Source organism: Callorhinus ursinus, unplaced genomic scaffold (genome assembly GCF_003265705.2).
Source record: "Callorhinus ursinus isolate GAN/ISIS: 27379988/994484 unplaced genomic scaffold, GSC_fseal_2.0 scaffold1, whole genome shotgun sequence".
Classification (NCBI taxonomy): Eukaryota; Metazoa; Chordata; class Mammalia; order Carnivora; family Otariidae; genus Callorhinus; species Callorhinus ursinus.
This window is the reverse complement of record NW_027397063.1, coordinates 137,509,190-137,521,573: the sequence shown is the minus strand read 5'-3', so window position 1 is coordinate 137,521,573 and position 12,384 is coordinate 137,509,190. Positions and strand designations below refer to the sequence as shown.

The following is a 12,384-nucleotide window of genomic DNA, read 5'->3' as shown; positions in this document are numbered from 1 at the left end:
CCAGACGGCGGCCCCAGCTGACGCGCGGGCTCCAATCGGCGCCCCGCGCCCCCCGCCCGCCGCGCCCGAGGCTCTGGGGCCGCAGCTGCTCGGCGGCTGGACTCGCCGCGGCCCTGCGCCTCCGCCCGCCCGGCCGCGCCCCCGGGGGCCATGGTCGTGGGGCCCTGCGCGGGGGCGGCCCCCAGCGCGGCGCTTCATGGAGCGGCCCCGGCCCGGCCGCCCGGGGCAGCGCGATCCCGCGGGGCCCTGTGAGCCCCCAGCGCCACGGCACCATGGTACGCAAAGGCCCTGCCTGTCCCCCCGCTTATCCGCCCACCTGCCCGCTCTGCCCTCCCGAGCGCACGGCCCTCCGGCTCCGGGTGGAGGAGTTGGAGGGATCTTCTCCCTCGCCGGGTCTCCCCGGCCCCTTCTCCCGGGTCCCCGCGGGCCCGGAATGCGGCGCTGTGGCGCGGCCCTCGGCGGGGAGGGGGTTAAATTCCTGGGGTGGGGGCCCGGGCGCGAGAGGCTGAGGTCTTGCTAGGCACCGGCGGAGGGGGGCGCTTCTTTGAGCCTGGGACGGCGCCGCCCTCGGACTGGGTGATGGGGGGGAGGGGGGAGGTCGGATTCCCGCCTGGGCCTTGGGCCACGTGGGCGCAGGAGCCGCCCTGCCTGGGGATTTGGGGCGACTGGGCCAAGCGGGGTGTGTTGGGGCGGGACGTCCGCAGCTCGGGTTCAAACTACTGTGTGACCTTGGGCCAGTCCTCTGCCCTCTCTGGGCCTGTGTCTTGGGAAAGGAGTGGGGCAATGAGTGCAGAAGAGGCTGGTACAGACACCACCTCTCTAAAAGGAGGCGCCTGGAAGTCATCAACCTGTGTCCCCTTGCTCAGTGTGGGCCCCACCCCCGGCTGCCCGGCAGTGAGGATTTGGCGTGGGCGTTTGGGGGGGGGGTGCAGATGCATGCCCACATTTCATCCCAGGGCCTCCAGGGAGGCCCTGGGACAGGCTAGGGAGCCGGTGGCTTCATGGCATGGAGACCGGGTACCCCTCCAATGCAGAAGGCTCTGGCCCTGGGGAGCAGTCTCGGCAGGTGTCCCTGGCACCTGGCCTCCCCCCCACCCCACTCGCACCCCCAATGTGGCTTTCAGGTAGAGTTTGAGGGCTTGAAACCCCCTGGCAACGGGAGTGCCCAACCACTCCCCTGGTCTTGCATCTTAGATAGGCTGACCTGGCCAGGACTTGAGGGTGGGGTGTATGGCTGCAGCTGGCCTAGCCGATAGGGAGGGATGGGTGCAGTTTCAGGGAACTGGCACATCTGGCTGGGGAGGGGGGCTGGTGCAGCTGGTGGGCCTTGCATGGGGGTTGCCAGGCAGAGGGGTGGCTGAGCCATGCTGAGGTAGTTGACGGGTTATGGACTCTGGCAGTATGGGTGTGCCCTGTCAAGGAAGTCCAGCCAGGGTGCCTGGCAGAGACTCTTGGGCCCCTCCAGGGTGCAGGGTGGCCCTGGCTTGGGGCTTACTGCCGTGGGAACGGAGTCTTTGGGGCACCAGTATCCTCCAGGCTAACCCCTCCTTCCCTGCTGAGGCCAGAGGGCCCTGGGACCAGATCTGCACAGGGGAAGGTCAGGCACTGCCCTTTTTTCCAGTGCCAGGTAGGAACTGGAGGGCACTCTGTGAGGGGAGAGCAGAGTGGACTGGGGGACCTGTGGCCTTGGATGTGCTCCCCTCAACAGGCCTGGCTTTAACGAGCCCTTATCCAAGCCCCTTCTGCCACTGTTCTGGCCCCTGGTGGCCCTTAGGGGCCCTGTCACAACCTAAGTTGCAGCCTGCCCCCTCACTGACCTGCAGGTGGCAGTAGCTCAGGGGAGGAGGCTGCAGGTGGCAGGGGGTAAAGGTGGGGTTCCGGGCAAGCACAGCAGGTCCCCTGAGTCAGAGGTTCCCCAGATGCCTCTTCCTGCTTTGTAAGGCATTGAGAGCCAAGAAATCCATCCGTGGGGAGTGGTGTCCAGTCCAGTCCAGCAGGGAAGGGGTGGCCTTAGCAGAGCTGGGAGTCCAGGGGCTCTGCTCCTGCCCACTGTGCGACCCTCCCGTTCCGAGCCTCGGTTTCCCCATCTGTGCCATAGAGTTTGGTCCCAGAAGATGAATCAGAATGAGTCAGAGGAGGGAGATGGGAGGGACTTGGCACCATATCCCTGTTAGATTGGCCAGGCCTGGACAGGCCAGCAGCTCTGAGACAGAGGGGGCAGATGGTTGGCTTCTTGGCTGAGGGGAAGGAGGCGTGGGAGAACTCAAGGAAGATGGCGTCCATGGTCAAGAGTCTGGCCAGCCTGGGACCAGAGAGAGCATCGGGTGGGCGCTGCCCCCCTGAGTAGCTGGGTATGCGGGGGGGGGGGGGGGGCGGGGTGCACAGGGGCAGATCTGGAAGCAGGTTGTCCCTGTGGCTCCTCGAGGTTCATCCTGAGGCCCAGGGCTGATTCTCATTCAGGTGACTGAGAAGTTGAACATAGATACCACTACCCACCCCACCCCAGCCCAGTCTGGGCCCACCTACTGCTGCCCCGGCAGTGGAATGACTAGCATGGAGGGTTGGGGTGGACTGTGGATGGACAGAACTGGGGTTTCATCCCGGGCTTGCAGGGAGGTGCTTGGGGGAGAAGAGCTGATGGCTTTGTGGCAGTGGGGCAAGGTACCCCTCAAATATAGGAGGCTCTGACCCAGCTCGACAGGGCCTGAGGACAGCCAGAAACTGGAACCTGCGGGGTTGGTCCAGCCAGGCAGGCGGTCGATAGATATTAACTGAACATCTGTGCCCCAGACCCAGGCAAGGGAGTGGGCAGCCTGCCTCTCGGTGCCGTCCACCTTTTGGGAAAGCTGCTGTGGAGGGGCCAGAATGATTAAGCCAGACCTTATTCTGGACAATTCACAGGTGCCAGATGTGGCTCAAGGGCCTGATAATCTGACCCATCAGACTTTGAGGGCCTCTCGGGGGCTCCAAAGGCCCCAGGTAGTGTGGCTTCCAAGATGGGGGGGCAGAGCCTCTGGGCCTGGACCACACGTGACCTGGGGTTTGGGGGCTTAGAGGGAAGAGAATCTAGGACGGTCCTTGGGGGCCTCCTGTCTCTAAGCATGATGGACCGAAAACACAGTTTTGTCCTTCTACCCCCACAGAACCCCTGTGTGAGGGGGGAGCGGCTGGCGGCCAGGCCCGAGGCCATGGGCAGCTGCCTGGCCCAGTAGGAAGGGGCTGGCTAGATCCCCCCAGCCTCCTCCAGCAGGGCAGGAGGACCAAGGCCTGGGCCTGGATTTCTTCCCAAGAATTTCTACCCCTGCAAAGCCTCAGGCCCAGGCCTTGAGGCCCACTGCTGGTGAGGCTAGGGGTTTCCTAGGTACTACCCCCAGGGGTGCAGTAGCAGCCCGAGGTCGAGCAGTGAGCTAGCGAGCCTGACTTTCATTCTTGAGGGGCCTGGGGTTGGGCAGGCGTGGTTTTATTTGTACGTGTGAGTGAGTGTGAGGGAGAGAATCCGTGGAGCTCAGGAAATGCTGAAGGAATGCTCGCATCTGGGGTGGCCACCTCGCCCCAGGTCGCCCGGATCGGCCCAGTGTTGGCACAGAAAGCCCCTCATCCCAGGAAGCCCCTAAGGCCCACACACTCCTGGATGCTGGTGACCCTAGTCCCTGTTCCTTCCTCTTTCCTTCTCTTCCCCTTCCCTGCCCAGGACGACTTCCTGTCTCACAGGGAAGCGCTGGAGGCCCAGGAAAGTTAACCGACTCACCCAGGAGCAGCCGGTGGTGATTGGAGTCTGAGCTCTGAGGCGCGGCCGGCTCGGGCCCGAGTCCTGGTTCCCCTGCGTCCTGGCTCGAGCTTCGGCTCCTTTCCCAGAACGCGGAGCCAGCAGGGACGGGCAGGCTGCCTCCCACACGGTGGGGCGCTGCCCGGGTTGCTGGCCTTGACCTGACCTGTGCCCTCCGCCCCGCAGTTGCTGGTTGAGAAGACAACAGACTCACCGGCGGCCGAGTTCTCGCTGGTGGAGGACGTGGCCCTGCACTTCGCCTGCTTGATGGGCCGCCTGAACGAGCAGCGCCTCTTCCAGCCTGACCTCTGCGACGTGGACCTGGTGCTGGTGCCCCAGCGCAGCGTCTTCCCGGCGCACAAGGGCGTGCTGGCCGCCTACAGCCAGTTCTTCCACTCGCTCTTCACACAGAACAAGCAGCTGCAGCGCGTGGAGCTGTCCCTAGAGGCGCTGGCCCCCGGCGGCCTGCAGCAGATCCTCAACTTCATCTACACCTCCAAGCTGCTGGTCAACGCGGCCAACGTCCACGAGGTGCTCAGTGCCGCCTCGTTGCTGCAGATGGCCGACATCGCCGCGTCCTGCCAGGAGCTGCTGGACGCCCGCTCCCTAGGCCCCCCCGGCCCCAGCGCTGTGGCCCTGGCCCAGCCGGCCGCCGGCTGCACCCCGGCCGCACCACCCTACTACTGCGACATCAAGCAGGAGGCGGACGCCCCGGGCCTGCCGAAGATCTATGCCCGCGAGGGCCCCGACCCCTACTCTGTGCGTGTTGAGGACGGGGCAGGGACCGCGGGGGGCGCGGCGCCCGCCGCCATCGGGCCAGCTCAGCCCTTCTTCAAGGAGGAGAAGGAGGGTGGCGTGGAAGAGGCCGGCGGGCCCCCCGGCAGCCTCTGCAAGCTGGAGGGTGGGGAGGGGCTGGAGGAAGAGCTGAGGGGTTCTGGCACCTACAGCCGCCGGGAGCAGTCCCAGATCATCGTGGAGGTGAACCTCAACAACCAGACTCTGCACGTGTCCACGGGGCCCGAGGGCAAGCCGGGCACCACTACGGGCCCGGCCACCGTGGTGCTGGGCCGGGAGGACGGGCTGCAGAGACACTCGGAGGCCGAGGACGAGGAGGAGGAGGAGGAGGACGAGGAGGAAGAGGAGGAGGAAGAAGAGGGTGGCGGCAGCGGAGGGGAGGAGGAGGAGGAGGAGGGTGGCAGTCAGGGAGAGGAGGAAGACGAGGAGGAGGAAGGGCACAGCGAGCAGGAGGAGGAAGAGGAGGAGGAAGAGGAAGGGCACAGTGAGCAGGATCAAGAGAGCTCAGAGGAGGAGGAAGAGGAAGAAGAGGGGGGGGAGGCGGGGAGCCGGCAGGGGCCGGCGGGGCGGCGGGGCAGCAGGGCAGAGCCCCCGCCCCACAGTCGCATGGCCACACGGTCTCGAGAGAACGCCCGACGCCGAGGCCCCCCTGAGCCTGAGGAGGCCAGGCCGCGGGGCGGGAAGCGGCCCAAACCCGCTCCGGGGGGAGCCTCTGCAGCGGCCCGAGGGCCACAGGCCACTGACGGGCTGGGGGCCAAGGTGAAGCTGGAAGAGAAGCAGCACCACCCGTGCCAGAAGTGCCCTCGCGTCTTCAACAACCGCTGGTACCTGGAGAAGCACATGAACGTGACCCACAGCCGCATGCAGATCTGCGACCAGTGCGGCAAGCGCTTCCTGCTGGAGAGCGAGCTGCTACTGCACCGGCAGACAGACTGCGAGCGCAACATCCAGGTGGGCCTCGGGGGCTCCTCGGGCGGGGCGGGGCAGGGGGACCCCCAGAATGGCCACCCAGGCCGCGCCCCCAGGGTCCTGCTGCCTGCGTCGCCCAGACAGACTGCCGGCTCCTGGGGCCAACGCGGGCCCGGGGTGGTCCAAGCTCAGGGGATAACGTCAAGGAGGGCTTCCTGGAGGAGGCAGGTAGACCTGGGCTTTGGCACATGGAGACACGTGCAGATGGGACAGGAACAAACAGTACCCTTGGCCAGAGGGGCGAAGGGGAGGATGAGAGGAGGGAGTTGTCTGAGTACTTGAGCCAGCTCTGAGGGCTGAGCCCGTGTTTTAGTCAATCCTAGGGCTGCTGGAAGGCCAACAGGGCCACCGTGTATAGTTTCAGAGATCATGCACCGCACAGAAGCACAGACGAGGTGGGGCAGGGTTTGCCCAGAGGGGGCGCCATTGGCACTTGCACAAAGGCTGAAGAGAGCAAGGGGTGGCCCGGAGGAGGAAGCCCCTGCTCTCAGCTCTTTGGAGATGCCAGCTGGCCTGGGCCTGGGAAGAGGGATTGGATGAGAAATTTGGGGAGAGCAGGGGCTGCCGGGGCCAAGCAGGGGAGCTGGGCCGGCTGCCAGGCCTCGGCTCAGCCTGAGTGTGTGCCAACCCGGCCTCTGAGGGTGCGGGCAGCGCAGGGCCCGCCAGGCGGCTTTTTATCTTTGCTGGCCCGGAGGGGGTTGTGGGGGCAGCAGGTAGGCGGGTGCTAATTGCCTGAGCTAATTGCTAATTGCAGTGCCCTGTGGAGCAAGTGTTACCTGGGGGATTGCCGGGTCTCCTGCCCCACCCTCCTGCACCTGTTCCCACTTGCCTGCCCACTGGGCTGCCCTTTGCCTCTCCAACCTGCACACACCTGACCCTTCCTTCTGAAGGGGAAGGATGCATGTACCTCTTCTGGCCTGGGCACCCTGACCCGTTTTTTGCCCAAGCCCTGACCGACTCCAGCCCTCCGGAAGTGTCTCCCGCAGGGCTGGGGAGGACAGGAGCAGCAGGGGAGCACGGCCCCCGGGGTTCCCACCACCCTCCATTTCCTCATGGGACCCAGGACCTCCTGCAGTCGCCCCGCCTCCCCCCCCACCCCAGCCAGCACTTTGGCTCGTCTCTCCTTGGGGATCTCCAGGGTGTCAGGGCATGGGTCCCAGCAGGGGGGAGGCCGGACGTGTGATCTGAGAAGGGCTTCTCCGTGCACTGTGTACAGCCTCCTCACATGCTGTGGCCCTTCAGCTGGGTGTGTGTCTCCCCTCTGTAGACAGGTGCCTTGTTGAAATGGGCATGGAGCCGGGGCTTCCTGGTAGAGGTGGCCCCTGACCCAAGTTGAGTTCAAGGATGAGGGAGGGCCCCAGGCTGCAGCTCTGGGTAGGTGGGCATGTGTTTAGGGAGTGACCATCCCCAACTCCCAGAACGGCAGATTTGGTGGGTCGCTGGACATTGAGGGCTCTCCCTCCAGCGCAGTCCAGGTAGAGCAACTGAGGTCCAGCAAGGGGCAGATTGTCCCAGGGCACATGGTCCTGACTCAGGACCCAGGGCCTAAAGTCCTCTTGCCCTGCAGTGTGTGACCTGTGGCAAAGCTTTTAAGAAGCTCTGGTCCCTCCACGAGCACAACAAGATCGTGCATGGCTATGCAGAGAAGAAGTTCTCATGTGAGATCTGTGAGAAGAAGTTCTACACCATGGCCCACGTGCGCAAGCACATGGTTGGTGAGTCTGGGCCAGGAGGGGGTGGGGCCTGAGGTCAGAGATAGGCCAGCTCCTGGTTGTGCTGGGCAGGACTTCCCATCCCAGGGCAGTGTGAAGGCGTGAGAAGGCCCCTCTCAACTGGGAATCCTGGGCAGGCTGGTTTGCAGTGGCGGCAGCTGTGACCTGGAGAGGCTCAGAGGTCGGGGCTACCAGGTACGGTTGGGCAGGTGGGGCATTGCACAAGGGCTCTTGAACAAGATGGCAGGTGAGGACCAGAATCCAGCTGGCACACTGCTCACCATACTGTGCATCTCAGCATGGGGTTGTGGCCACCAGGGAAAGAAGTACCCTTTCCTAAATTACACAAAATGCTCTATGGGCTGACACAGGCCCTGTCTCAGTTTGAGGACAGCTGTGCCTCTAATTTTTTCTCACCTTCTGGCCCTTACAGGCCTTCAAGCTCCTCTGAATGTCTCAGAGGACCCCCCCGCCACAAATGTGTGCTGGGCTCCTCCTCTGCCTTGGGCATGGCTGTCCCTCTCCTCTAGGAGGGCCGGGCTGGGAGTCTGGTGTTCAGGTGGCCCTCCTTTCTTTGCCTGTTTGGGGTCTGGAGCTCAAGGGAGGTGTGGCTCCCTGCCGGGCCTTACCCCTTTCTCCAGCCACCTGGGAGCTGGGACCCTGGGGTGGAGGTCCAGGCCAGGAGCATGCTGGGTAGCCCAGGACTGGTGGTCTTCCTGGGCTCGGCTTCCCCAGCTCTGAGCTGTAAGGGGGACTCTCTGGCTCTACTTGCTTCCTCGCAGATCTTCCTTGAAGAGTTTGTTAGTCCTCACCTGTCCGTGGTTTTGGGGGGAGCACAGCCAATTCCCTCTGGACTGCCCAGTGTCATCCCCTGTAAAGCCCACCTTTGAGGCTCAGTACCACTTCTGGCCTCTCTCTGTAGAAGGACACGCTGAGGTGCACAGAGGTAGTGCAGAGAGCCAGTGGTGGGGTCAGGGTTTGAGCCAAAGCCAGTCCCACTTGGGGTCCTTGCCTGGAAGTCAGTCCCAGGTCCTAGATGGAGCCCCTGAGGCAGACTATGAAGCTGGGGGGGGGGCCCTCCCAGGAGGCCCAGCATGGGATGTGGTCAGGCAGGGATCCCCCAGGAGCAGCCATGATGGTCCCCCTGAGACATAATGGCCTGCCCCGCAGCCCACACCAAGGACATGCCCTTCACTTGTGAGACCTGTGGGAAGTCCTTCAAAAGAAGCATGTCTCTCAAGGTGCATTCGCTGCAGCACTCTGGGGAGAAGCCCTTCCGATGTGAGGTGAGTCCCTTTGTCCACCTGCCCCAGGGGCCACCCCGGACAAGCCACGGGGGTGGGGGCGGTGGAGAGCAGCAGCTGCTTCAGGGGGCAGTGGAGTCCAGGATTCACAAAGAGGGGTGGCCCCCTGATGTCTGTGGCTCCCGCCTCCCATGTCCTGACCTGGCCGCCTGCCCTCCACCCCCCCCCCCCACCACCCCACCCTAACCCAGCCACCACGCATTCAGGGTGGGCGGTCTCCTTGGGCTGCAACCAGGCAGGGGGCAGGCCTTCTGGAGAGGTGGAGAGAGGCACATCTCAGGCAGAGCTGGGATAGAGCTGCAGGCCGCGATGGGGGGGAGGGGTGCGTTCCAACAAATAGGAAGGATGGGGGGCCCTCGGCTTGACGCATGAGGACTCCCTCCATTCTGGGGCCTTTTCCCACCTCCTGCCTTCCACCGCCACCTGGGCCGAGCCCACCCTTGGCCCCTTCTCTGCCAGTGTGCTGCCTGCCCCAGGAGCCCCTCCCCGTGCCTCCCTGTCCCTGTCCCCCCCCCTCCCCCCCCCCCCCCCGCCTCACCCTCCGCCCCCTCCTCAGAACTGCAATGAGCGCTTCCAGTACAAGTACCAGCTGCGGTCCCACATGAGCATCCACATCGGCCACAAGCAGTTCATGTGCCAGTGGTGCGGCAAGGACTTCAACATGAAGCAGTACTTCGATGAGCACATGAAGACCCACACAGGTACGGCCGCCTCCGGGGGCGGGCGGGGACGTGGTGCAGGCTGGGGACCCCTCCTCGGCCCTGCCCCGGAGGCCTGCCTGTGATGGCCTCAGTTCACCCTTCTCTGGGGCTCAGCGCCATCCTCCGCGCCTCTCCCCGGGTTAGGGAGGCCCCGCGGGTGCCGGGGTGCGCTGACTTCTCGGTGACGCCCCCCTGCCCGTGCCAACGCCCAGGGGAGAAGCCGTACATCTGTGAGATCTGCGGCAAGAGCTTCACCAGCCGACCCAACATGAAGCGGCACCGGCGCACACACACGGGCGAGAAGCCGTACCCCTGCGACGTCTGCGGCCAGCGCTTCCGCTTCTCCAACATGCTCAAAGCCCACAAGGAGAAATGCTTCCGCGTCAGTCACCCCCTGGCCAGCGATGGCCCCGCTTCGGGCCCAGGCCTGTCCCCGGCCCAGCCCCCGGCTCACACGCTGCCCCTGCTCCCGGGGCTGCCCCAGACCCTGCCGCCCCCACCCCACCTGCCGCCCCCACCGCCACTCTTCTCTACCACTGCCACTTCCGGCGGGAGGATGAGTGCCAACAACTGACTGCCTCTGCGAGGGACCCCCGCACCCCCACCCCGGCCCTCCCCTCCTGGGGGGGGGCAGTGACACCGGCCTGGCACCGCCGCGCCCCCCTCCCCCCCAGACGGGGCTGGACCTGTGCTGCTTGAGGCCCCTGACCCTGGGGGTGTGCGGGCTGCTGGCCCCCGTGCGGGTGGAGGACACCTCACTCCCAAGTGCCCCCCTTCTCAGTGACTCCTTGAAGCCTTTGCTTTTTTTTTTTTTTTTTTTTGGAGGTGAAGGAAAAAGAAAAGAGAGGAAACTATTTGCAGCACCCCCTCCAGGTGAGGGGTGTGCTGGAGGCGGCAGGTACAGCAGGGAGGGAGGGGCTGGGGAGCAGGTGTGACTGGTCACTCTGCTGAGGCCTGAGCTGGAGGAGGCTGGCCAGGCAAGCCTGGGTCAGCCTCAGTGGCTCATCTCTGCCTCCCCTGTGCCCCCTAACTTGCCCCTCATCCTGGAGGCTTGGGGGAAAAGTTGGGGTGTCAGCCTCCCTGGAAGGAGTCGTGGATCCCATCTGAGGGCTGTGGACACCGAGGCAGGGGCTTGACTGTGGATGCCCATGAGCGTGTTGTGGGGGGGGGGAGTGGTGAAGTGTGAAGGCTGCAAACCCAGCTTTGCACTGTGTGCAGTGGGGGAGGCAGGGGCTGGACCCCAGGCATTTGCTCTCTCAGCTACCACCCTGCCGGCAGGCACAGGGATCCCTGAGCTGTACCAGGCTGCATCGAGGTCCCTGAGTCCAGGAGAGGACATCCCCAGAAGCCGCTGGGTCTCAGGGGGCTGGGGGCTAGGCCCTGGGTGGGCAGACGGGCTGGCTCCCGCAGCACCAGATCCCAAGGGCTACAAAGAGTCCCTGCAGCTGGGTGAACCCCAAGGGCAGGCCCTGCGAAGGAGGCAATGTTTTAAGGTTTCAAGGTGCTATCGGGGGCAGGGGGCAGGGCGGCTGTTCACAGAGCACCCGGGTCCTCACCAGCTGCCCTGGTCGTCTCTCCCACACCAGCGGAGATGTGTGTGTGTGTCTGTCTCCATCCCTGCTCTGAAGGCAGAGGCTTCCTCCTCTTCCTGGACCTGGCCACAACCCACCCCAGGCCGGCGTCCAGCATCCCTGTCCTTCCTGGGCCTCTGCACCATGGGCGGGGCGCCCGTAGCGTTGTTGGTGAGAGGAGCCCACAGGGTGGGGGGCGGGGGCTCTGGGGGAGCCCCCGCCTGTGCCCAATGCTTGCCCCCATGAGGCCGGCACTAATAGGGACATCCTTTTTTTGTTGTCATTTAACGTCTTTATTCCTGCCTTGAAAATGGGGAGGAAGGTTCCATAAGCTACGTGTTTCCTAGTTAAGCTCTTTCCTTTTGTGTTTATACAGTTTTGTTTGTTATACTCTGCACCTTAAACCCCCATGACTACCCCCACACCACCACCTTCCCAAGCATGGCTGGAGTGGGAAGAGGCCTAAGCCCAAGGGGGACAGCGGCAGGGGACGGGGTGGGGGGGGGTGGGGGGACTGGGCCCCATCAGCCCAAGGGCTGAGGGGGTCGGGACCCCTCTGACCTCCTTGTGAGGCCCATGGCGCTGGGTGGGGGCTGGGGACATTTTAATCATCAATAAACGAAGCACTTTATTCTGTACAGATGTGGGCAGGTCCAAGAAGCCCGAGTGATTTTGAGGATTTATAATCCAAGCTACACAGCCCTGATAGTTCTCTGGGCGCAGAGGGGGGCAGTACCCTGGCCTGGTTGCATTTGGGGCTGCAGCAGGAGTAGTGCGGAGTCAGAGCCTCCAGACACACCCTCAGAATGGCCCTGCTGTCCTTTGGAGAGAGAAGGTGGGCCCCTCACTGAGAGAGGAAAGCTCCCTGTCTGGCTCCCAGTTCTGCAGCTCCCTTACCCCAAGGCTGGGGATTCTAGACTCCTGCTTTACTCTAGCTCCCTCTCCTATACCCCTTGGTCTGGGCTTCCATGACGTCCTCAGGGCCCCCCCCCCCCCCACTCTCTGTTTCCTCTTCTTCCTTGCTATTTCTAACCTCTGGTCCCAGTGCCTGGCAGCTCTTCGGAGCTGGCTCACATTTCCCCCCCAGAAAGTTGATCTCCCCCGATGTGCTGTAGGTCGGGACACCCATGGGTTCCCCAACCCCTGTCACTGACACCAGGGTCTCCCACCAGGGGGGCTAGCTGGCCTTGTCACCAGTTAGCCCCCCTGCAGCCTTAGTGAGTGAACCTGAGGGACCCTGGCCAGGCCAGGTCCCTGTGAGGTATGGAGGGGGTGCTGATGTCGAAACCCTGTCCCAGGACTTGGGTTCCCTGTTCTAATACACCTCTCCCCGGAGGGCAGGGGTCCAGATGGCAGGCTGGGCTCTGGTCACAATGGTCATTGTAGCTGTGGGTGGGCACAGCCAAACCCTCTCCTGGGAGGCACCTGTCCCACTGGGGACAGGAGCCCTGGTCCCTGGTGCTAAATGCTCTCTTCCCCTTGGGCCAGTGTGGGTTAAAAGCTCCTTCCCAGCCAGATCACAAGGGTCTGAAGCAATAATGGAACCTCAGCAGTGCCAGTATGGGT

At 64.2% G+C, this 12,384-nt stretch overlaps 1 protein-coding gene across 2 annotated transcripts; it reads left to right on the top strand.

Moving 5' to 3' along the window:
* Positions 1-77: 77 nt before the first annotated feature.
* Positions 78-11,332, top strand: ZBTB47 (zinc finger and BTB domain containing 47). 2 transcript variants are annotated; one of them, XM_025870758.2, is made up of 6 exons: positions 78-275; positions 3,953-5,512; positions 7,098-7,245; positions 8,413-8,528; positions 9,103-9,247; positions 9,460-11,332. In XM_025870758.2, the coding sequence occupies exons 1-6, from the start codon at positions 273-275 to the stop codon at positions 9,819-9,821; spliced, it is 2,334 nt and encodes a 777-aa protein (XP_025726543.2). In that variant the 5' UTR covers positions 78-272; the 3' UTR covers positions 9,822-11,332. The 2 variants fall into 2 exon arrangements, with proteins under 2 accessions (XP_025726543.2, XP_073757419.1); XM_073901318.1 differs by having other exon boundaries at positions 79-275; positions 3,692-5,512; positions 9,460-11,329.
* The last annotated feature ends 1,052 nt before the right edge of the window (positions 11,333-12,384 follow it).

What these genes read in the sequence shown, in the direction of transcription:
- ZBTB47 (XM_025870758.2), top strand. An exon ending in ACTGCGAGCGCAACATCCAG is followed by an intron (nt 5,513 to 7,097) that starts GTGGGCCTCGGG and finishes CTTGCCCTGCAG; the next exon opens with TGTGTGACCTGTGGCAAAGC. An exon ending in GCACATGAAGACCCACACAG is followed by an intron (nt 9,248 to 9,459) that starts GTACGGCCGCCT and finishes GCCAACGCCCAG; the next exon opens with GGGAGAAGCCGTACATCTGT.